The sequence below is a fragment of the Lipotes vexillifer genome, unplaced genomic scaffold, assembly GCF_000442215.2.
Source record: "Lipotes vexillifer unplaced genomic scaffold, Lipotes_vexillifer_v1.1 scaffold946, whole genome shotgun sequence".
Lineage (NCBI taxonomy): Eukaryota > Metazoa > Chordata > Mammalia > Artiodactyla > Lipotidae > Lipotes > Lipotes vexillifer.
The window spans coordinates 1,636,380-1,662,448 of record NW_006776646.1 but is presented as its reverse complement, the minus strand read 5'-3'; the positions used below and the strand labels follow the sequence as shown (position 1 = coordinate 1,662,448).

Below are 26,069 nucleotides of genomic sequence, written 5' to 3'. Positions count from 1 at the left end.
CTGCTGTTAGCATGGTTGTGTGAGTGATAGTGTCATTCATGTTTTAAGTATAGTACAAAATGTGTAGATTTTAGACTTAGGCCTGAATTTGAATGGAGGTCCATCTTGTATTAGTGGCGTTACATTATATATGTTTTTACATTTACAGTACATTTCCAGGATGCATTTCTCATCTGAAATTTATGATGGATATTATATAAGTATGTTTATACTTTGCTAATTTTACATACTGTATGTACTTCATTTAATATTTCTGAAGGTTATGTACATGTTTATAAAATAATGACAGCTGAAAATGTAGATAAAATTATGTTTCTACCTCTGACTTTGTTTTGTGTAAACCATGTTCTAATGCTCTGAGATTAAAATATTAGATTAAGTATTCTCTTGATACAGAGAATATTCAGCAATTAATTATGTATTAAAATGCAGTATCAAGAAGGAGCATACATCAAGATAAAATCATTAAGAATTATTTCATTTTTTATGGGCTTCCCTGGTGGCGCAGTGGTTGAGAATCTGCCTGCTAATGCAGGGGATATGGGTTCGAGCTGGTCTGGGGTGAGTGATAGTGTCATTCATGTTTTAAGTATAGTACAAAATGTGTAGATTTTAGACTTAGGCCTGAATTTGAATGGAGGTCCATCTTGTATTAGTGGCGTTACATTATATATGTTTTTACATTTACAGTACATTTCCAGGATGCATTTCTCATCTGAAATTTATGATGGATATTATATAAGTATGTTTATACTTTGCTAATTTTACATACTGTATGTACTTCATTTAATATTTCTGAAGGTTATGTACATGTTTATAAAATAATGACAGCTGAAAATGTAGATAAAATTATGTTTCTACCTCTGACTTTGTTTTGTGTAAACCATGTTCTAATGCTCTGAGATTAAAATATTAGATTAAGTATTCTCTTGATACAGAGAATATTCAGCAATTAATTATGTATTAAAATGCAGTATCAAGAAGGAGCATACATCAAGATAAAATCATTAAGAATTATTTCATTTTTTATGGGCTTCCCTGGTGGCGCAGTGGTTGAGAATCTGCCTGCTAATGCAGGGGATATGGGTTCGAGCCCTGGTCTGGGAGGATCCCACATGCCGCGGAGCAACTAGGCCCGTGAGCCACAACTACGGAGCCTGCGCTTCTGGAGCCTGTGCTCCGCAACAAGAGAGGTCACGATAGTGAGAGGCCCGCGCACCGCGATGAAGAGTGGCCCCCGCTTGCCACAACAAGAGATAGCCCTCGCACAGAAATGAAGACCCAACACAGCAAAAATAAATTAATTAATTAATAAAACTCTAAAAAAAAAAAGAATTATTTCATTTTTTATTATATAAAACAGACTCCTAATACCGATCTTAACAGAAAGCATTTTGTTAGTTAGAAGATTCAGTACTTTATATTGGTGAAGAAATCATCTGTATATTCAGTTGTACTGCTTTAAAAATCCTTTGAGATTTCTCATTAGCCCAATTTGAAAAGAATACATTGACTAGAAATAAGTACATTTTAATATATTTTCCATATTTTTTCATAAGTATGTTAGAGGCATGCAAATTTTATGCATTTGGGAGTATTATACTTGGTTTATCTATAAACATTTGCGTTTCTTTTTGTGGGATAGTGTACTTTTTCAACTGGACGTTACAGTGCTTTAAGGTCTGGTTAATCTTAAGGCCCTCATTATACAGTGGGAGGGTGGAAATTATTTCTTGTGATTATGATTCCTCAATATTATATATATCGAGATGATATATTTATAATTTTATATATTTTGTTTCTAATGTTTTTAAAAGTCCAAAGTAGTTCAAATTAGTTTTGCTGACATTATGCTTAAAGAATGACATGAAAATCCTCACATTTGTCATTGTCAAATACAAAAGTATTTGCACGATTTTCTTAAGAAGTGACAATCGAGCATCAGGACCAGTGCTCTATATCTCCTGGAACTACCAGTGCCCTGTGGGTCTGCAAACTGAGAAGGAAGCAGGTCTTGTTGCAAACAGTATGAAGGCCAGGGGAGTTAAGCAGGCATGAAGGCTCCCCAGCAGAAAGTTCTCTGGTGCTTCCATTCAAAACTGCTGAAGCTATGAGAGAGAGATTTTTACCAGTCTCCTTTGAGGAAGAAGAAAAATGAAACAATCTTTTAAAAATCTGTTCCTGAAAAGAGATTGGGATGTGGGGTGTTTTTGTTTGTTTTAATCATTTCTAAGGAAGCCACATGTATTTAACTGGGAGTGTGGTTTTCTACAGGCTAAATCGGTGATAAAACTCTGATCTTTCCTCTTCTCCCTTCTATAAAAATTGGCCTATCAGAATCAGACTATCTGGGTTTGCTTTGTTTGGAACATGCCAACATAGTTCATGAGCAGTGAAAAATGCCAGATCCTGTCAGTCTTCTCTGAGATTTCTAAGTGAGCATTTTAAACCTTTTTATCGCAGAAAATGTGCTCCCTGTTTAGTTAACTATAGCCAAGGAAAATTCACTCAGTGTTGGCAGTTCTACTTTTATAGACTTCTCCACGAAAAACATAGGTAATTATTCTAGTTGAAGAAAGAAGGGACCTAAGGAGTTACAGCTTGCATTTTCATATCTTTCTTTTGGTTATCCAGAGTATCTGAAAAATTTACGACTTATAGATAGCTTTCTGAAAGCATCTGATTAGTATCAGATAGTATCTGATTTTCCATTTGTATAAGTATTTATTAACTGAAATGAGAAAAGACAGTTTTATTAAGGGAGGAACATCACTCCCACCCACCACCCTTCACTGCTTTGTTAGAACTTAGTAGTGGCCTTTTTCAGTTGGCCATTCTGATGGTCATCTGACTGTCTTATCTCTGCTCCCAATTCCTGTACATTTCTCCAAAACTGAGAATAGTCTTAAGTGGACACACCTCAAGGACATCCCTCAGGTAGCAGCCTAACACGTTAACTTCTTGTAAGTTGGTACTCAAAGCTGCTCTCTTCTCAGTACACTTTCCATTTTCCATCTACCAAGCACAGCAGTTCTCCTGCAGCTTCTCCCATCTGTTTGGGTTGCATCTTAGCTAATAAGTCTCACTATAAATGAAAGCCAGCAGCTCGCCTAGGATCCAGCAGGCATACTGCCATTGCTGTGAGGGGGACTTAGAGACAGTCAAAAGCAACCCAGGGATTTCCCAACTTTGCTGTTGGCTTGCTGGTGGCATTTATGAAGTCATTTGTGTTTTGCGTTAAGGCAGTGTTGCCTCTCTGCCAGTTGTGTTCTTTGAAAACTGGCTTTACTTTTTTCATTGAGTGTCTTGTCCTCATCCTGGTCAACTGCCCAGAATTTTTTTCTAATATTCAGAATATTTGTTTGCATTTTCTTTGTGTGTGTATATTTTAATCACGTACTAGTCAATAATTTTTTTAAATTAAGCTTACAAAATTACCAATATACCATACTGTCAGTAAGCTTGCATACACACACACACACACACACACACACACACACACACACACACACGAGAATCTTTAGAATGAGAAACTTGTCTGGATGGAATATGCTTTATATTGAACTTAATGAAAAATTCCCACGCCATTGGAAAGAACAGCAAATTCTCCACTTTAAAAAATATTCTGCTATTTTTATATAATGTTTCTACTTTTCTAAGGTAATAACCTGTTGTATGAGTTTATGAAGAAAATTGTGTTGGTAAATCTCAAGCATTTCTGAAAAGATGTTTTTTGTCCTTGCACACAATTTATTAATAATGCCCTAATTCTTAGGGACTCCATTTTTCAAATGGAATATCTTTAAATATATCTTAGATCATTTTCTGTTTAAATATTTACATCACGTGCTGATTGATTCTATCCCCTCCCCTCTTTTATTAGCTCAGCAAAGCTGGATGACGAATTTGAAAAGAAATTCAACAGCCTCCCTCAGTATAGTCCTGTTACATTTGACCGGAAATGTGTACCTGTCCCAAGAAAAAAGAAGAAGACTGGAAATATGTCCTCAGAACCAACTAAAACCAGCAAAGGTTAGATGTGTGCTGTACTTTCCTGCAGTGTGGTCAGAATCTAACAGAAGCCTCTTCTCAGCGTTTGCAACTCCCTTTAGATAATGTAACTGGGTTTACAGTTGAAGCAGCGAGTTGGAATTTCAGGTTGCTTTCCAAGATTATCTTGGTTCCTGCCTTACTTCTCTCTCTCTTCTTTCCTTCCTAAGTCTCTTCAGCCTTTGTCCTTTGGCATCTCAGCCTATACATTTGCCCATAAGTGTGTAGCTCTTTTGAAAGTGTTATACATGGTCTTCGACCTCCTGCTCTCCAGAATTCAGATTGGGAATGTTGAGCTTCTCTCGAGCAGAAACTGCTGGCTGAGCCTAATTCTTCTGTTCCCTGTCTGTCTGCAACAGGTTGGACTCTGGGGTAGTGAAATCCTTCCATTCACCTAATAGGGAGACTCTATTCTTTACTGGCAGTGTGAATCAAATGAAAATAAAACTCCCTGTAATACTCCGGTAATATAATTTTTATTGGTTTCGTTAAATTTAGAAAAATGCTGTGTTTTCAAGAATATCGTGTGTATATCAAGGAAGCTGTTTAAATTATCAGTGTGACTTGGGTGGATCTCAGCACTCATTAGGGGCAACACTGTAGTTCCTAGAGGGGTTTTATTTATTTATTTATTTTTGCAGTACGCGGGCCTCTCACTGTTGTGGCCTCTCCCGTTGCGGAGCACAGGCTCCGGACACGCAGGCTCAGCGGCCACGGCTCACGGGCCCAGCCGCTCCGCGGCATGTGGGATCTTCCCGGAGCAGGGCACGAACCCGTGTCCCCTGCATCGGCAGGCGGACTCCCAACCACTGCGCCACCAGGGAAGCCCCTTAGAGGGGTTTTAAAGAGTGGGGGTGCCTTTTCAGTGGTCTCAACACCTGGGACCACCGTTACATTTGTGGTGCAGGGGCAGGGGTTCTAAACATCCAAACCCACCCAGGACATTCAAGTACAATGAAGAATTGTCCTACCCTAAATGACAGTATTGCTCCCAGTGAGAAACTCGTCTTCTGATTTTACTTTAGGTCTAAAGGTTGATGGGCAAATATACCTCTAGTTTTCCATACAGATGTGAAAGACTTCATTTGGTAGCTCTCCTATAAGGGTAGTGAATGGAGAGATGAAGAACTAGTGTAGCCAAGGTTTTGTTATTTCCAGGATCGAATTCTGAGCAGGATTTGGTAGGTTTCTCATAATTACCCTGTAAAAGAGGCTACCTGTTGCTTGCTTTATGGCAAATCAGATTAATTCTTTTGTGTGTGTGTATTTTAGTTGGATAGATGGATAGATGATGACATATATCTTTACATAAATCTTGCCCAAATCTAGCAATCATGGATAATGATCAAAGATAAATGTTAATGAGGATACATAATTTCATGGATTTGGGGAAGTATATAAGGTATATATATCTAGGGAAAAATTATGTCTGAAGAAACCTAAACCGTTTTCCCTCAAGACCTAAAACCCCCATTGTACACTGGAATTGAAACAACTGAGGAGACCTGTGTCTCAGGATGAATCTGAAAGGTTGAAAAATATTCTCCCTTCATGATTAAAGGCAGGGAAGAATGTAAAAGTGATTTTAGAATTAGCTTGGTTTTCCACTGTGGTTAATAAAAACAAGTCTAGTGAATAAAGAGCTAAAAAAGAAACGTTGCATCACCAAGTCTGCTCATCTGGGAAAATAAAATAGGGTTGTTCTGAGATCTCCCAAGATACGTAGGAAAGAAATAAAGCAGCTTGTTGACAGGTAGGTAGCTGAGCACTGTAATAGATTGCCAAATGAAATGACAGTCCTTGTGCCCTGGAGATATTTAGGAATAGGTAAAGTAGTCCATGAGCCCAAAGATGCCAGGTATCATCAGCCCCATAATTCTTGGATTTAAAGTTGCTGATAAATACCTGACAAGCTAATAAAATGGAACTTAACTGATTGCTGTGCAGGATGTATTCTCTTCCTCCACTCCTTGCAGTTGGAGACATTCATTTTAGAGCTCTGAAGTTGGCCAAATTATCCTTCAGGGACAGTAACAGTAGATTTATCTTTGTAAAGCTATAAAACCCTGAAGTTAGAATGTATTTTCACAAGACCTTCTCTTGGGTCTTGGTTGTCTGTTGTATGTTTTTCCTCTCCCAGCTTAGATTAACAGTATTTCTTTTGCTATGAAATAGCTTTTTGGAGTTTTGAATTATACTTTATACAATATCACCTTAACTCTTCCATTATGCCTCTCAAGCCACAAAGTCCCTGGTTCTTATACAGTATATCAATAATTACATAGGTAGGAGGTCTGTCAAGGCTTTAGATTTTGCTCTGCATTCTGACTTGTGGAGCAAAATGTGATTAAAATAAAGCAGAAATTAAATAATATATTCTCTATTTAGCAAACTAAAGAAATAGTATTTGTGGCTGATTGTAATTTGGCATTAGCAGCGCCAGTGTACTATCCTACAAGTTATTAATGAAATTATCATACCAGCTGTGCTGTAATTGCCTGATCTTTAGAGGATAGAGGAGATTGTTTTCTTGGAGTCTAGACCCTTTGCGTCTTTACATAATGAATCGTTCAAAGCAAAAATTGTGAGATCATTAGTTCTTTAGTAAAGGAGCGCGTATTCATAAGAAACCCCATTTTTTCTCCAACAGTTTGCCATTTGTCTGTATTTTATTTTCTCCTATATTTGTTATTCAGCACTTATTACAATTTTTCCCTGCCTTATACTAGGTACTTTTTTAGCTCCTCCAGGTTATATGTACAGAATTTTTATGAAATGTAATTTCTAGAGGAAAATGATTTATATAGTTACATATCTCAAAATCATAGCACCTGCTTGGGCTTAACAATTCTGTTTTTCCAGTGGTCTTCTTATTTATATGTGTATTTCTAAGTAGTCTTCCCCTTTTCTGTCGTCCCCTCCACTATCTCTGCCCTGTCCCTTATGTCTATGTAATAGGTCTTGTCAGAAACTTTACAATAAAAAGGGATGAAAATAATTGTCACCTTCCTCCAATGAGACTCAGACTACATTATAGTAGGCTTAGTATATAGATGATTTAGGAATAGAATTTCCCTTTGCTTCTAAGAACAAATTATCCAGGAAATTATAATCCATCTAACTCACAATGCAGGTCAGCTGAAACAGCCCATTCCTATAGTGTTTTCTGGTTTCTCTCCCACAGTTACTTATATATATTCAAATGAAAGCTTTGAATTATAAATCTAAATTTAATTGTAACTTCTTAAGAGGTTTGTTTTGACACATTATTTTAAGTGTTTATTTACTCTTAATGTATGAAGCACTTTTTACAAAAGTTTCAGAAGTCGGAGTGCTCTGTAAAATAGTAATTTTCAAGAAAAGTAGGGTCATGGAGAAAAAGTTAATTGAGTTCAATTTAGAGTGTTTAAATTATGCCTGAGCTTGACCCTTGACTTAATTTCTCCTCCCTTATCTCTTTATCTTTTCACATTGTTTTTTTGCCCATTAACAAACATACTGTTGGTCTTTGTCTTTTTTTCCCAATTCACACTTACACTGCAAAATTGAAATTTCAAATGGTTAAGGATTTGAGATTTTTAAAAATCACAGTGGAATAAAAGAAGCAGGTTTACAAAATAAAAGACTGAGGACAGAAACCCCTGTTTGGGTTTGAGCCAACCTGAGGATACTTTCTGTGCTCAAGAGCTGAAATGTGATGAAAGCCAGGCCATCCTTTCCTATCAGGAAGTGATAGCTTCCAGGTTGGGCAGAACTCTGTTTTTTGCCGTGTAACTGTTTGAGAATCTTCACTGCCACCAGACGTTTTCTTGAACATGGTGACAGCACATTTGCATGTATAAAAGGTATACCTAGTGTAATCCTGAGTTTTTTTTTTAAACAAGGCATGTATGTCTAGCGCACTAAGGTGGCCCCTTCCCCTCAGTGAATCCTAACTTGATTGTGGCTGGTTTACTTGAACTTACTCCAGTCCACAGATTCATATGCCAAGCAACTGGGAGGACTTTGGTATAAATTATTTTTTTTAATAAATTTATTTATTTTATTTATTTATTTTTGACTGCGTTAGGTCTTTGTTGCTGCGCGTGGGCTTTCTCTAGTTGCAGTGAACAGGAGCTACTCTTCGTTGCGGTGCACGGGCTTCTCATTGCGGTGGCTTCTCTTGCTGCGGAGCACGGGCTCTAGAACACAGGCTCAGTAGTTGTGGCACATGGGCTTAGTTGCTCCCCGGCATGTGGAATTTTCCCGGACCAGAGCTCGAACCCATGTCCTCTGCATTGGCAGGCAGATTCTTAACCACTAGGCTACCAGGGAAGCTCTGCTATAAATTATTGCAAAGGAATTTGTTGTTTCACTGGTCATTCATCACTTATGTGTTCATTACAGAAATGACAGCCTAGTCTTAGAATAAACCTTCTTCCCTTTTTATAGCTTAAAAACATGAAACTATAGAAACTGGGCATTAAGCCACCACCGTTCTAGTTATGCCGAACACTTGTTTCCTATAATAGTCCTCCAGAGCAAGGTTCACTTAATTCACCTTAATTGCTGACCTTGAAAAGTTTTCATACCATGCTAATACTGAAATGGCTCCTATGTCACTACACTTCTCAGCCAAAACATGTCCATTTTTCAGCAAACCATGAACAACATTAATGTTTTGGAAAAGTTATTGTTAATGTCTCTATGGCACCCCTCTTACCCTCTCAGATTGTGGTTTGTCTCTGCTATTTTCTACCCAGCTGTGAAGTTGGGGTGCCAAAGAGATTGATACCTTCAAAACACAGGTCATCCAGCCCAAAAATGTAAGTGGAGTCCTAAGCTAATTTATATGCCAGCAACAGGTGATTTTGGAAGTGGAAGCTGATACAAACAGTCTTTCAAGAAATTTGGTAGGAAGATGAGGAGATGAGATGGCATGGAAACGTGAGATGGTGTTTTAGTGAAAGACAGTCGCCAGTTCTTTGCTTTCTGAGTGATTCCTTCTAAAACTCTTTTCTCTGCGTTTGACTTCCTACCTTTTCCCTCCATGGACATTTCTATGTTAATAGAATAATTATGGAAAAAAATAGTAGTATATGTGCTATTTATTACAAACTTTGACTTTATTTTCCTTGAACAAAATATCAAACATATGTACCATACTGGTGGGCAGGAATCAAATTGTTCACGTCTTGACTCTAAAATTACTGCTTTTCAGTGAATAGCATCATATCTTATCTATTACTCCTTCAAGTTTGTCACTTTCTTTTTTATCTGAACTTGTCATTTGCTTAGATTTGTTTTATAGTTATAGTTTGGGGATGGCTAGCAGCAAGGAGGTTTAAAAATATAAGTTTACAGGAGCTCTTCTATGTACTAAACCACCCTGGATGTTCTTTTTTTTATGTTAAAATTGGCAAGCTCTATATTTAGTTTTGTCCTTAAATTATACTTTTTAGATTTGTCTGAGTATGGTTTGGTCTGAAACTATGTATTCTATTCTTCTTTCTTAACCCATTCCATACATCAAATCAGTTTGCTTCTGTGAACCACTTCCTTATCCACATTGTCCTCATACACAGTGATGAACACATTCTCCCTGTGAGGCAATAGCTTATTATTATTAAATGATTTTCCTGTGGGTAAATCACTAGGATCCTTATAGTCCTGAGAAGTCTCAGAATTGTTTTTCTGCTTTCTTCTTCTGTTTTCTGTGATTACCCATGTATCTGTCATTCATGTGCACTGGTCTGCAGTTTCCTGGATTGTATAAAATACATGAGTAATTGCAAATGGACTATAGAGAATACCTATAATATTAGTGTAGATTGTATACATGATATATTTTCTTTTTATTTGTTAAATTTATTTTCTTTCCCTTTTTGCTCACTCCCCCCCCACCCCCCAAAAAAAACAAATAAGAAGTGTTTTCTGTTTCCATTTCAGATCACCACCACCCAATTCAGAAGTATTTGCTATTGGTTATTTAGGATGACTTGGTGTAGTCATCAAAAAACACTTGTACACCTTTATGTTATCAGTAATAATAGCAAAAACTGTCATTTCTTGAGCTCTTTATTGATGTCATCAGTGTTTTAAGAGCTTTATTTATTTGTGCATGCAACAGTATTGTTGAGAATCAGTCATGTGTTAAGCATCACTCTAGGCATGTAGAATATATCTGTGAATGGAAACAAAGAACCCTGCTGCCAAGGAGGTTACATTTTAGTGGGACTACCAGGAATAAACAAGCCTAAACAATAAGAAAAGTATATAATGTATCAGAAGGTGAGCAATGATATGGAAAAAAGAATAGTTTTGATAGAACAAGAAGGCCAAATATCAACAAAGAAGAAGACTTGAACACTATACAACAGCTAGACCTAACATATATATAGAACGCTCCACCCAACAATAGCATCATATACATTTTTCTCAGGTGGACATGGAACAGTCTCCAGAATACACAGTATGCTGGGACATTTAACAAACCAGTAAATTTAAAAGGATTGAAATAACTCAAATTATGTTTTCTGACCACAGTGGAATGAAATTAAAAATGAACAGCAGGAAAAAATTTAGAAAACTCAAAAATGTGTGGAAATTAAGCAACACACTCTAAATAACCAATAAGTCAAAGAAGAAATCAATAGGGAAATATGAAAATACTTTGAGATGAATAAAATGAAAACACAGCATACTAAAATTTGTAGGCTACAGCCAGAGCATTGCTTAGAGGGGAATTTATAGGTGTAAATGCATATACTAAGGAAGAAGAAAGATCTCAAATCAATAACATAACCTGTCTTGAGACACTGTTAGAAGAACAAACTAAACCTAAAGGAAGTAGAAGAAAAGAGATAATAAAGATTAGAGAGGAGATTAATGAAATGAAATTAATTAAAGAATAGGAAAACAATAGAGAAAATCATTAAAACCAAAAGCTAATTCTTTGAAAAGAACAACAAATTTGATAAATGTTTAGCAAGACTGACCAAGGAAAAAAGAAGACTCAAATCATTAGAATCAGAAATGAAATAGGGGCCATTACTACTGGCCTTACAAAACTGGAAAGGATTATAAAGGAATACTATGAACAGTTATATGCCAGTAAATTACATGAAACAGACAATTACTAGAAAGACACAAACTACCAAAACTGACTTAAGAAGAAGTAGACAATCTGAATAGACCTATAGCTAGTGTAAAGATTGAATTTAGTAATCGAAAAAGTACCAGACCCAGATGGCTTCACTACTGAATTCTTCCAAACACTTAAAGAATTAATACCAGTTTTTCATAAGCTTGTCCATAACATTGGAAGAGGAGGGAACACTTCCCAAATAATTCTATGAGGCCAGTATTATACTAATGTCAAAACTAGACAAACACATCACAAAAAAGAAAAATTGCAGACCACTATCTCTAACAGATATGGACACAGAAATCCTTAACAAAATACTAACAAAGTGAATTGATATAAGAAGAATTATATACCGTGACCAATTGGTATTTTACCCCAGGAAGGCAGGGTTGGTTTAACATCCAAAAATCAGTTGATGTAATTTACCATATCAGTAAAACAACAACAAGGAAAAATACACAGGATCATCTCAATAGATGTAGAAAATGTAGAAAAAGCATTTGACAAAATTCAACACCTTTTCATGATTCACACCCAACAAACTCAGAAATAAAAGGGAACTTATTAAACCTGATAAAAGACACCAAAAAAAAAAAAAAGAAACCTCACAACTAGCATTATACTTAATGGTGAAAGATTGGTTGCTTTCCCCCTAAGATAGGGAATAAAGACAAGGATGTTCACTCTCACCATTTCTATCCAACATTATAGTGGAGGTTCTAGCCAGGGCAGTCTGGGATAGGGAGAATACAGATATCGGGAGGGGTGATAGCTAAAGAATATGGGATTTATTTTTGAGGTGGTAAAAATGTTGTAAAATTGATGGTGGCTGCAAATACTTGTGAATATAAAAACCATTTTATTGTATACTTTAGATAGGAGCACAGATAGTTTGCCTCTGGCAGGAAGGCAGGGCATGTGGATGCAGACACTGGCAGCAGGAGCAGCTTATAGAGCTTCTAATTTTTTTTTTTTTTTTTGCGGTACGCGGCCCTCTCACTGTTGTGGCCTCTCCTGTTGCGGAGCACAGGCTCCGGACGCGCAGACTCAGCGGCCATGGCTTATGGGCCCAGCTGCTCCGCGGCATGTGGGATCCTCCCGGACCGGGGCATGAACCCGTGTCCCCTGCATCGGCAGGCGGACTCTCAACCACTGCGCCACCAGGGAAGCCCTAGAGCTTCTAATTTTTTAATTCTCCCTTTAGCCCTGAGACTTGTGCACTATTATTATCCCCATTTACACATGAGGAAACAGAAGTTATGGAAAATGTCAGTTTCACATAGGAATATCAGTAAAGTGTAGAAAGCAACCTGCTTTTTGGAGGTCAGTGCTGTTGCTGGCCTTTCTGATGGGTGACTGAAAAATCCCAATTCTCTTTTCTTTATGTGAAAAAACTAAGATACAGTCTGAGACTTCTCCCCACTCCCCTACCCCCGCCACCCTCCAAAAAAAAGTTTTGGCAAATATTTTTCTATTTTGAAATCACTCTTTTTCCTCCTAGAATGTCCTCAGAATAGGCTAGAAAGCTGTCAGGCCAACCCGAAAGTTATCCTCAAACTGCTGTCCTTGAGAAAATCAGTTTCTTAGGAGAGATGAAATGCCAGTGCCATCCTTTCCTTCATGGTATTTAGGAATCTAAAGTAAAACCTTTTCTTTATTACAGACTACATCTACTCTGCTGTTACTGGTTGTGGTCTGTCTCTAGTCACTAAATCTGCAGTTTCTGCTGAGGGAGTCCCAGCCCTAATGGAGGCTTCTGTCCAATATATTTCTAAGGAAAATCTCACTGGTTTTTCAGTAAGTCTAGGGAAGGACGCTAAGCACGAGTTACATGAGAAAAGATGCAAGATGACATTTCTTGTGAATCAGTTTGCTTATTCCACAAGCTGGGGGAGGGTGTAATTGTTTAGAAACACAGTATTTTTTTATGAAACATTGTGAATTTTAAATATATTTATATTAATATTGTCTGTAGGTCCTTTCCAGTCTCAGAAAAAGAACTTATTCCACAAAATTGTCAGCAAATATAAGCACAAAAAGGAGAAGCCTAATGTTCCGGAAAAAGGTATTGGTGCCTTCCATCCTCCATTAAGATTTCTTGGCCACGTCCATTGTGAATTCATCTTTGAGTGATGCTTCACTGCCCCGCCTTTGCCTCTACCTCCCCTTTGCTTGCTTCAATGTCATCCGCTCCTGACGCAGGCACATTCATTGTTTTTAGATTCTGCAGCTAATTGCAAAGAGAGATCTTCACTTGGATTCCTACTGAAATCCCATGTTTGTCTCTATTTTCAGAGTTCCATATGAATCCTGAAATTGCTTCTTTTTATTTGTATTTGGTGCATTTTCTAATTTAGTCTTCTTGAGCTCTTCTCCACTTATTTTCTTTGACTATTCTTGTTTTTATTCTTGTTTTATTCATGTTTGGCAGCCTTCATAGCAGGACCACATTTTCCTGCCTCCTGAAATCTTACCAGTTTCATATTCATATGAAAGCCCCACAGTTGCTATACTTTCTCTGACACTTGAGGATTCTTGTCCAGGAGGATTCCACTCCTACATCGTAACCTCTCTCTCTTCTTTTTTTCTATTTATATACTTGGTCAGACTCTTCCCACCTCCTTCAGTCACATCACTGTTATTTCCAGAGGGCACTAGAAATATACACACTCAACCCTCCCTTTACTCTGAGCATCTGTCTCGTTGTTATGATCTGGATAGGCCCTTGAACCTCTTCAGGGCTCATCTGAAGATTTGTCTCTTCTCACAGGTCAGGCTCCTATTCTTCTTTCACACAGAAGATAAATCCCATCTGGTTCAGTATAGCCACGTGTCCTGGAAGTCAGGCTTTCTCTAGCATCTCCTGCATGTTAGTGTCGTGACTGCCATGAGCCTGATGCCCATTTGCATCCTACTTGCATGGCCAGATGTGGAGCCTTTCGTGTTTCTGGAATGAGGCTTTAAATGCAGCTGTCTTCCATGTGTAGACATACGTGCCTCTGTGTTCCTGTGTGTAACCTTTTGCTTAATTTGGGTTTTATTTTCACCTCCACTTTAGCCTCTTAGTTTTGTTTTGTATGTTAATATTTATTCTCTGCTTCCAGTGGAGAGAGATCACTCTTTAGGTAAAGTGTCAGCTTTTATCCGTACCTTTTCACCAATCTTCAGGTTATCTTGATTAAAGTCATAGAAATTATCCAACAACATATTTTTAAAAAGGCAAATTTGTTTACTTTTAATGCATTTCCTATATGGCCTAATTATTTTAGTTGGCAAATGCAGTTTTGAGACTTAAGTAGTTGAAGTAAAATCCTGCTTCATTTGTGTGATAATGCTTTTTATTGAAGTGGTTTTGTGTATTGTCTTATTTTTATAGTGTATGTGTCTATACTAGGGGTAGAGTTTCACTTTCCTTTTCTGTTGTCGTTTTTTTTAGGAAGTGGGGATAAATGGTCAAACAAGCAACTCTTCTTGGATGCCATTCACCCTACAGAAGGTAAAAGAAGCAACATTCATTGTATCATTTCAGGTAGTCTGTGCTGGAAATGGCATAAGTTTTGTAGGTTTAAACTGGCATGATTTATATAGGTTTAACCAATGGCATTAGACCTCAGTGTTCAAAACTGAGTTATTTTTAATTTTCAAATCAAAACTGATAGATTTTTGATCCTACTAAGGGTCAGGCTGTGTGTCCTGTGGAGTTTAATTTGTGAAAGGGGGATTTGTAAGCTTTGAACCACAATAACCAGAAATTAGAGGTTTTCATAACTGAAAAATATTCAGTATTGCAGCTCACGTTGCAGGCGGGTGCTCATGGGGAGTCAGATAGGGCAGCACGGGGCTCTCCAGGTTTGCTGGACGTGGGTGTCCTGCAGACATGGTTCCTGACCTGAACTTCCTTCCTAGCCCATCTCCAACTTCCTCTAACTGTGATCAAATGGAATGTCCCCGAGGCTTATTGTAGCCAAAGAAAAGTCCCATATTGACTGGTATGATGTTATAGGTACAGATTTTATTTCAAAATTTCCCACAGTCGTATTTATTTGTGACTTTAATTCTTCTTAAACATTGAACCCTTAGGTGAATGCTGATTTCGTGGTGGTAAGGAGCCATCCTTCCATTCCTCCCACTGATGCTCTCTTTTCCGTTTAGATATTTTAGAAGAGCTGAACATTTTTGTAGTGCTTAATGAGGAGTCACTTCATTTGAAAACTAGAAGGGACCGTAGTGATCATCGTTTGATTTATTACCCCTTTGATTTACTTATGGGGAACTTGATGAACAAGTCCATTCTCTTGATTTCCAAATGTACTCTCATTTCTTTGTTAAAAGGAGAAAAAAATTAAAATGCACATGTGGCCTAAGTCACTTATAAAAAAATACTCATGTTTTAAAGATATTTGTGAAAAATATTCAAATTTGAGTTCATTATAAACCTGAACTTCTGTTGTTTGGTAGGCACAGTTCACGACATGAGCTGCATGTCTGCTTTTGTGTCGTTTTGCTTTTATAGAAAATGCCAGCAGTACATCTCTTTTCTGGCTTGTTACTTCACATGATCTATACATTTCATTTCCCTTCTAACACCTGATGATTTTATTACTGTGATATCTTGAGTGGGTGGTGTGATACTAAAAATACCATATTCTGAAGCCCTAATTTTATGCCCTTTGAAGGGCAGAAAAGCAAATCAATTTTGAGTCTTCTAGGCAGTCCAAAGGGTTTAGTTGGAAATATTTATTATTGTTGATGTTTAATTATATTTACTATTAATGTATATGGAACAAAACTGTGGAGAACATGCACTGAAAATTGCATGTCCTTTAGTGTAGATGCAAATTCATTTTACATGGCCAGAAAAAAAGCAATCAATTTGAGGGTTGGAAGTTAACCAGTATCTTAAAGTGACTTTTTTTCTTATTTATTTTTATAACATCCCCTACATTTACTTGTTCAGGTGGTGACTATGTGCTTTGTAAATTATCTAGGCCCTTTACTCCATCCTCTTTCTCACCTATGTCCATATCATTGCTTATTAAAACTTTACCTTGGATATTATAAATATATAAGGACAGAAAAATGAAACCATAGTCAGGACACTTAGCATGTGTAGACTATCCTGGGCAAAGGTTAGACAGGAGTTGTTTGTAGCTGATGTCTGTAAATGAAATATTGACCCAACTGAGGCTTCACAGCTGTTAGCCACTCCTGGCTTCTGTTAAAGTGGATGACTATCCACTTTTCACTATCCTTTCTTTACACCACCCTGAGTATAATTGGCTTTGAATTTTTTTCCCCCAAAATATTAGAAATTTTCAGGTGTTTAGTAATCACATCTGAGGTTTAAATGCTATGCTTATAATCTATTTTAAGCATTCTCCCCATGCTTTTAAAATTCAAAATCGCTAAACCACTTCTTGAAATTTTTGCAGATCATAAAAAAAAAGATTGCCTGTAAGCTAGAGTTAAAGTTTTCAGATAAACCAAGATGACCTCCCTCTGCCACTGTGTTTATCTTTCCACCAACTTATGGTGTCATATGTTCCTGCTTAAGGTAGAGGTTTCTAACTGTAGTAATAATGATGGTGATGATTACTATACTGCTTTATGTTTCCAGAGGGCTTTCACATATACTTTTTGTAAAAACTAATCATAATAGCATCTCCAGTCAATTTAAGGAGACCTTATCAGCCCCAAATACATGATAAGGAATTGAAGGCTGACCAATGTAAGCAGGAAGGGAAGAAACCAGCACTAAAGTACACTGGCCACTGCAGTTTTGATTTTTCAGTGTTTCTGAAATTGTTGAAATTATAAATGCTGTCTTACAAGAAAAAGAAAAAAAACCTAAACCTCAAACTAGGTATCTCTAAAAGATTAGTTTCTTTGCAATACATAAATCTCATTACAGGGGAGAAAAATCTGGTTTTCTAGTTAGATTTTGAAATATGATCCACACACTCAGGCTAACTTGATCTCTTTTCCTAAGTTCAAAATAGTTGCTTTATAATTTCAGCAAGGTCCCCAGAATCTTAGGTAAGGCTCATTCATTTGATTCCTGTGTTCCATTCAGCAGTTAACTGCATTTTCAGCTCATGGGAGCCTAACCCATGGCAATGAGATTCCAAACTTGGCTATAATCATTTCAGTGCAAGTTTGACTCCTGTAGTTGGCATGTGAATTCATGACTCTGGAGCACTTTAGTGGCCTCCTGGAGTATAGTACAAGCACAGTGCTGCTTTCCCAAAAAACTTACTCTACATTTTGGGAGCAGAGTTTGGAAAACAAGATAGTCTCTGATTGCCACATTCCTAATGTTGCTCCAGGAATCAGCTCAGATTATCACCCTCACATGATATGCTCCAAGTATGTTATGATTATTGTGGAGTGTAAAAATCAGCCCTGTGGACTTGTTTGGTGGTGCTTGGGTAGGTTTGTGTGTTCAATTACAAGCCCAAAGAGCAATGACTAATTTGTTTTTAGAGGACAAAACCTTTCTTTTCTCACATTTCCATTAGTTTGGCAGGGAGGGCAAAAAAGGAGCTGCCTTGCTGTCTTGGTATACAACTTTGGGCTCTTTCCGTCTCTGAGTTTTTTTCATTTCCTGTCCCTCACCACTGTTGACCTGAAACTAGTAGACTGCCAGTTATTTCTCCAGCAAAGATGGGTTTATTTTGGATCAGCAGAGAATATAAATTTGAGGTGTACAACCATGGTATGCAAGTCCTCACGTCAAGGGAAGGAGAATTTTATAGGTGGGAAAGAAGTAGGTAAGGCTATGGTAAATCAAGTCCATGGCTTTTCATTGGCTGAGTCCTTGCCAGGAAAGAAGAGAGGAGTCTTTGTTTTTCTGTTGGGCTCTGCTGTCATCACAGGGCATGAGAGCTCCTCCTTCTGGTCCCCTGACTCTATTTAATTGAGGTTTCTGTTTATTAATTTTTTGCACCACTAAGCCTTTGTTTTGGATCTTGCAGGTTGGTGGGGAGGACCGTGTATGCAAATCTGAATAAATTGTGTCCCAATAGACCACAATTTCTACATATGGTTAGGGTCCCTATCTGAGATCCTTTTGACCAGCTAGTCTGGAGAGGATGATAAAAGAAGTTTCTCTTTGCTAATGTTGCTGGACTCAGATCTACTGTTCTGTCCCAGACAATTATAGTTGACCCTTGAACAAAGTGAGGGTTAAGGGTACACCCTCCCCCTTCACCCCCTTGGTCAAAAATTCATGTCTAACTTTACAGCTGGCTCTCCAGGCCCTCCATATCAGCAGGTCTGCATCTGCAGATTTAACCAACTGTGGATTGTGTAGTACTATTGTATGTATTTCTTTAAAAAGATCCACTTATAAGTGGATCCACACAGTTCAAACTTGTGTTGTTCAAGGGTCAACTGTACTTCTTTGACTTAGCTTTACCTGCCTTCCCCAATTCTTCTCTTCTAGGAGAGGGTGTTCTCCCTGAGCACTGACCGTGAAGACTGTCATCGGTCTAGGCTGCCAGAAAGACAGGATGTTCTAGGGGTCACCCATGGGTCAAAGCATGGGGTAGACTCACTCTAACCTTCTCTTCCTAACTCCAGCAAGATCACGTTACATGCGTTTCTCAAATGTGGATGATCTATAGGCCCTGTGATTACTTCTTGATCTGACAGTAGGTTTAGAGAAGACAACATATAGAAGGGTTGCATTGCCTCCTTTCCAGTGATTTATGAGAACTTCCAATGCATTCTCCTTTTTCGCCTCTTTTACTTGGTCTGCAGCCTGATTCACTCAGTATCTCCCAGCCTCCAGACCTCTGGGACTCGATGATCACTTGTATCTATTGGCCACCCTGCCTTTGACCCCCTGGCTCCTGTCTGCTGGTTTCTGAGCTTCCCCTGGTCTCAGTCTGCCTTAAGGCCTGATTCACCTTCCATTTGCAGTCCCTTTGCATCCATCCCCTTGGCTTCGTATTGTGTTTTTATCAATTCATCTGGAATACATAGGAAAATGAGTAACCCCTGAAAAGAAATTAAAACATCTGACAGCTCACCAAAAACAAAAACCTAACAGTCCTAGTGAAGGGAGTACTCTTCCACAGCCTTGAGACTCTGAAGCTGGCTATAGAAAACACTGGCCAGGACACTGATTCTAGGCTGTGTGGCAAAATGAAAAGAATTTTAGGGCTGGATGGTTCCTTTAGAGCTAATCTAGTCCAGCTTCCTTCTTTACATGAAGAAACTGAGACCCCTGGTCCCACAGCTAGTAAATTAAAAAGTCCAGAGTAGAACCTAGGTCTCTCTCTGACTATGTTATTTCCGTTATCCCTGGTCTTGTAGAAACCTGGTCATCTTTCCCAGACCTCTTAGCCCTTTTCTGGTGTCCATGCCTTTTCTTTGACCTCCTTGGTTTTTCTTTCCATAAGCAGTAATTTGAATGTAATACATTTGGAATTCTGCCGTACCCTTATCTCCACAAGTTCTGGATTTTTCTGGGAAGAGGTTCATGCTTTTTCTGGAAGATTCATCTATGATTCAATGATCATACTGGAGAGATCACAGGTTTTCCCCTGTAATCAGAAGGGACAACTGATAGGCCTGGATAAGAAACTAGAATTTTGAAGCTTGTGAATATCCAGTAGAGGTTGCTGTAAACTCAGACTTTCGCCTCTTTGTATAGGAGGCTTTGAACTTCAGGGCTAATGCAGAGTCATGAAACTCCTTTGGAGTGTTTCTAACCAAATTATCTTTTCATTTTGCTGGTAGCTTTTATTGAAGTTTAAGTGTAAAAAAAATTTTTTTTAATGCATATGTACTACCACTGGCCTATGTTAACTATCAAAGTATAAATAACTAAGACTGTTTGACCTGGGTATAGACCTACAACTTGAAAGGAGCCTTTTTCCTAATTTTTGATTACTTGCTTGAAAAAAGGTGTTTGGGAGCATTGCCAAATAGTTTTGGGTTTTTTTTTAAGTAACTATTATCTTAAGCCTGTCCACACACAGCCATCTATTATGCAATAATATGGTAAGACCAAGCCACAAATCATGGTATGATTTCTGGTTTACATCCTTTCTCTTGATGTAATTGAAATTATTTCCCACTTGTTTTGGAATAGGAAGCCTGGAATCAAATGCTTGAGGGCAAAGATGTTACTAATTTATAGCCTCCTTTCTCAAGGATGTATCTAAACCCATTAGGGAGCTAGCTATATTAAAAATTTTAAATGAAACCTGTGTAAGTGTTTATACCAATAAGTGCATTTTTTCACACCCTGAATTGTTCTTGCTCTGTTCCTTTTATTTTAGCTTTTTTTGTCTTCCTACGTTACATATATTGTCTTATTTCCAGTATCTACCTTTGTATCCACCTTCTTATGAGCACCACCTGGTATCCTCCAGGTTAAGTTTGCACAGAGTTTGTCATGTCAAACAAACATGACAGTGTGATTTCCTGAACCACACTCCCCCTTTTCTTTGTCAAAAACAATTTCTATGCCTGTCTTAAGAGATTGAATAGTTAAAAAATGGAAAGATGTCTCTTTCTCCTGCCCCAAAGCCCTTAGGTCACTGGAATAAAAACAGTCCCAATGAGGAAACGACTACAAATATATACTCCTAAATGCTTGTTGTACTCACATCTGCATATTCTTGTCTTAATTTAAATTAAGGGGGGGAGGGGGAGAGATGAACTCCTAAGGAAATGAGTAAGAAGAGACACAGCATTCCCAGCCCGTTTGAACTGGTAGCAAAGTCTTTGGTGGCAAGTGTGCTCCTTACTCTTGACACAGTGACTAATAGGGTACAAGTGTGTGCTATTAAATGATTTGCTGTTGTTAACAGTTAAAATTAGAGTACCTAGAGGCTTCCTTGGTGGCGCAGTGATTGAGAGTCTGCCTGCCGATGCAGGGGACAGGGGTTCGTGCCCCGGTCCGGGAAGATCCCACATGCCGCAGAGCGGCTGGGCCCGTGAGCCATGGCCGCTGAGCCTGCGCATCCGGAGCCTGTGCTCCACAAGGGGAGAGGCCACAACAGTGAGAGGCCCGGGTACCACAAAAAAAAAAAAAAAATTAGAGTACATAAAACTAACCTTTCGGGGTGTCCTGCTGACATGTGGTACCTTATTAAATTATCTCCCTAAAGCACATTCACCTGGTCCTAGAATTCAGCCAATGGGAGAGAGTTTCCATAGGTGCTGGCTTTATCAGTGTTTGCCAGGTCCTTACTGAGTACTCAGTGTGCATAAAAGAAAGTTTCTTTTCTCATCAGTCCAACCTGGAGGTTGAAAGCAAGTGTCCCAATGATAAGTGTAAATTTAAGAAGCACATACTTAATCTCAGTATCCTCAGAAGAAGAGAAACTTCTTTTATCATCCTTTCCAGACTAGCTGGTCAAAAGGATCTCATATAGGGACCCTGACCACATGTAGAAATTGTGGTCTATTGGGATACAGTTTATTCAGATTTGCATACACTGTCCTTCCCACCAACCTGCAAGATCCAAACACTTAGAAAATGTTACTCCAATGGCCTCTTAGTTAAGTATTCTATTAAAAGATAGAGAGGGGGCTTCCCTGGTGGCGCAGTGGTTGAGAGTCCGCCTGCCGATGCAGGGGACATGGGTTCATGCCCCGGTCCGGGAAGATCCCACATTCCGTGGAGTGGCTAGGCCCGTGAGCCATGGTCGCTGAGCCTGCGCGTCCAGAGCCCGTGCTCCGCAACGGGAGACGCCACAACAGTGAGAGACCCGTGTACCCATCCCCCCGGCCAAAAAAAAAAAAAAGATAGGGCATCCTATCCCTCTGTACTTAATTTATCAAAGTACATATTTAAAGAAATATTTGTTTAAAATTATAGTCAGTATTTCTTTTTTCTATCAATTCTCTGAAAACTCTAAATGTAAGTTCTTGTTCAGATAAGTCAGACATTTCGAAATACTTCCTTCCCAGAGCAACGTTGGTGCCTTGTGTTTTTGTGTGTAACGCTATATGGTTTGTCCTTTTTCAGCCATATTTTCAGAAGACAAAAACACCACAGAGCCTGCTTATAAGGTTAAAAATGCCCCATCCATTCCCAGCACTCCAGAGCCAACAACAACGCAAGAACCCTTGGTGGGCAGTCAAAAGAGAAAAGCAAGGAAAACCAAGATCACACACCTTGTCAGGACAGCAGATGGCCGGGTATCACCAGCAGGAGGTACTTTGGGTAAGACAAGCTTTAGACAGAGATGACCAGAGCAAGCAGGTGACCATCAGGGCCACAGTGGCCAGAAAATGAGTATAATCCAACTGTGGGTCCTCACTGAAAAATGGGTCTGTCAGTCTGGTCACAGTAACATTTCCTCTCTCTGGATCTCCTTGAGAACTGGTTTCCTACAGCGTTCTAAACATACATGTTTTACTCCATGTTTTAAAATCATAGCTCTTTTCCCAAGAGCATATCCGGAATTCCTAGGAAGGAAAGGTAGCTTTTAGGACTGTCAGCTACCTTCTCCTTCTCAGCATGCACACAAACAGTCTTAAGTAAATTCCCAAAGATCCGAGACTTTTAAAAATACTGGATGAGTCTTTGTCCCTGGCTCACGTTTTAAGTCATTACAAACCAGATCATCAGGTGTTTAAACCAATGAATTAAGAAAGCTGAGAAAGGAAGTATCCAGCATTTCCTATACCGCTGATTCAGACCACTAAGGGAGCCTGAGAATGCTTCTGGATTTCTTGATTCTCTGGGCTAATCCTTCACCAAATATTAACTTACAGTGAATTTCTCCATTTCAGTCTTGGCCTGTGGTCTCTTTACTGTTCCTGGTGGCCTCTGTGAAATTGCCTGAGGGGCCCGGCTTAAGCGAGTGACACTGAGCATCCCCCCCTCCTATCTAGGGGTGGTACACCAACCAAACATTAGTGGGCTTAGCTGCTGCCTTTCTGCCTTTCAGTGCCTCTAGCATCTCATTCTATCAGCCCTGAAGGAGGTGTTCCCCACCCGCCTTACCCTAACCCAGTTTCCAGAAAAAGGCCAAGGGTCCATAATGACTTCTGTAAATAGCAAAAAAAAATGTTTAAATGAATGCTTTTTGAGAATATTTATAAATAACTGATTTAGGTTAATCTAGTTGGTAGACTTATTGTATGCTGAGGTAGAAGTCATTTAGTGAATTTTGTGCACTTGTGTTTTGCATATGTAGATTGTTAAACCTTAAAGTATATTAAAGACCCCCAATTTTACTGTCATATACGAAGTGAAACTCAAAGAGGTGGAATTTGTTTCATAACACATCGAACCACTAAGTAGGATGAGGATTAGAATCTAGTTTTCATGATAGTTAGTCCAGCGAGCTCCTCTCTCCTTCCCTTTCCACTCTGGATTCTGCTCTGTGATTTTCATGTTGTATAAATTGCTATAGCCTCATTTTTGCTTTAGGAAGAGTGAAAGACTTTAGAAAATATTCCCTTTGATGCAGAAAAGCATGTAGCACTTCATGTTCTAATATATGACATTTACAGCCTTTATCAATTACTTTCTGTAGTTAAGATGTTTTATTATAAAAACCATGGTAGGGCTTCCCTGGTGGCGCAGTGGTTGAGAATCTGCCTGCCAATGCCGGGGACACAGGTTCAAGCCCTGGTCTGGGAAGATCCCACATACCTCGGAGCAACTAGGCCCGTGAGCCACAACTACTGAGCCTGCGCGTCTGGAGCTTGTGCTCCGCAACAAAAGAGGCCACGACAGTGAGAGGCCCGCGCAGCGCGATGAAGAGTGGCCCCCGCTCACCACAACTAGAGAAAGCCCTTGCATGGAAACGAAGACCCAACACAGCCATACATACATACATACATACATACATACATACATACATACATAAAAACCATGGTAAAGATTACTCCTCTTCCTCTCTAATGACTGTATAAAGTGTTCTTATTTCCAACAAATGTATTGACATAGCATTCCAGCCACCTCTTCATAAATACCAGAGGGCCCTTTGCTTCCTTTCAGTAGGTCTTCAGAACAAAGGTAACAGTTTAGGATCTCACTGGAACTGATTAATCTCATTGGGATTAGTTTAGGCTATCCCAAGTGTAGGTAACACAGCATACTGAATGCCCAAGGTGCATAGTAGGGCATGCTGTAGCTTCATCAAGAATGTTTGGTCAGTTGAGTTTTTAAGGGCCATTTTACAGCATCCACTGGCCCCTCTGCAGAAGTTTTATCTTGGCCACGGCCCATTTTTCCCTCTTTTTCTAAGATTGACCTATTCTTTGTTCTTGGGTAAAACACAGCTCCTCCGCTCAGCTTCAGGGCATGGTGCTGCCCATGGTTGCAGTTGAGCTTAATAAAAGAGTTTTATTCCCATGGAAGAAGAGATTCTGTAAAAGCTTTAATATTCGGTGGATGACAGAAGTGAACAGTAAAGCACATTAGCTCATTTCACATTGTCTGACACTGAGCTTTCTGTGTGTTCCTTCTCTGGAGAGGACAGAGCGATCCCTCTCGTGATGAATTTCCCTTTCGTTACAGATGACAAACCAAAGGAACAACTGCAGAGGAGTCTTGCTAAGGTGACCGAGACAGGCTGCAATGACGAATGCTCACACAACCGGGAGGCCACGGAGACGCGGAGCAGCACCCCGGAAATGCCAGCCATGTCTGCGTTCTTCAGCCTTGCTGCGCTGGCTGAAGTGGCCGCCATGGAAAATGTGCATAGGTCAGCAGTGGGATACCTCGCTGCCCTGGGTTCTGGGGATCCTGTTCAATTTCACCCCCTTTCACGGAACATAGGTGGAGACAGTGGTATGGAAGCCCAAATCATCCTTTCTGATGTGGTTTGTGATATTTTTCACAATGATTGGGGTTTGGGAGACTTTTGTTTATGAGGTGTTAACCAAAGTATATATACTGTTTAGCAGTGTGGGAAAATATAAGGGAGTATTGCCTACCAAGTATTTTACTTTGAACATAGTATTATTCTGTGATTAAGCTTCATTTATGCAAAAGCCTGAGAGAGCAGAGAAGCAATATTACCTAATCATTAAAGCTCTAGAGTCAGGTCTCAGACCTGAGTTTGAGTCCTACCTCTGTCCCCTAAAAACTGTAAGGCCTTGAGCAAGACCATTCACTTCTCTATCCTCTGTTTTTCCTTTTATGCTATGGCTGTAAGTGGTTCGCATTTCATAGAGATGTTATATAGAATAAATCTAGTGTCCCAGTACTGGCACATGCTAACACCCCCATTGAGGATGGCGTTGGTGGTACTAGCGGAAGAAAACAGTGTGGTTCGGGAAAAAGAGCATCTCAGCATCTGATTCATGGAAGGCAGAAGGCCTGGATTTTTCTTGAGCTCTCTGTTTGTTAAAAAGTCATTTATTTCTCTGGGCCTCAGTTTTCTCATCTTCTGTTCAGCATAACAATATCCCCAAAGAATCACAAAGTTGTAAGGCTCAGATGAGACCAGATATGAAAGCCTTTTGAACTCAGTGAAGTCCCACAGAAAGTATATTAAGTTCTAAGTATATAATTGGGTGTTCTGCTACTTAATGGATCCTTTGGAAAGATAAAAAAGCCTTTTGTAAATTCAGGTATTTCTTGTTTTTATTCAAAGTGGATTACCCACAGATGAGTTCTTTCTTAGGTTTTCAGTCTTCAGTCCAACAGAGCTTGAAATCTACCCCAACGTGTCTACCCATCTGTCAGGCTCCATTCTCCTTCACATCCAGGTTTAGGAGACCCCAATGGAAGCTTTGTTTGCCTCTTGCTGTTTACCTGTCATATTACAGTTCTACTGCTTCCTCACAAATAGCCTCTAGATTTTTCCAAGAGGTCAAATTCCTTTTTTTTTTTTTGCGGTACGCGGGCCTCTGACTGTTGTGGCCTCTCCCGTTGCGGAGCACAGGCTCCGGATGCACAGGCTTAGCGGCC

General features: G+C 39.1%; 1 protein-coding gene across 2 annotated transcripts in view; it reads left to right on the top strand.

Annotated features, from left to right (window-relative positions):
• BBX (BBX high mobility group box domain containing) overlaps positions 1-26,069 on the top strand; it is a 282,615-nt gene that overhangs the window by 245,915 nt on the left and 10,631 nt on the right. The window contains exons 13-17 of one of the 2 annotated variants that reach the window (XM_007450539.1): positions 3,884-4,032; positions 13,152-13,241; positions 14,613-14,672; positions 22,164-22,361; positions 24,672-24,858. In XM_007450539.1, the coding sequence (XP_007450601.1) occupies positions 3,884-4,032; positions 13,152-13,241; positions 14,613-14,672; positions 22,164-22,361; positions 24,672-24,858 (684 nt within the window). The remainder of the gene's footprint in view (positions 1-3,883; positions 4,033-13,151; positions 13,242-14,612; positions 14,673-22,163; positions 22,362-24,671; positions 24,859-26,069) is intronic. The other variant, XM_007450540.1, reaches the window with a different exon arrangement.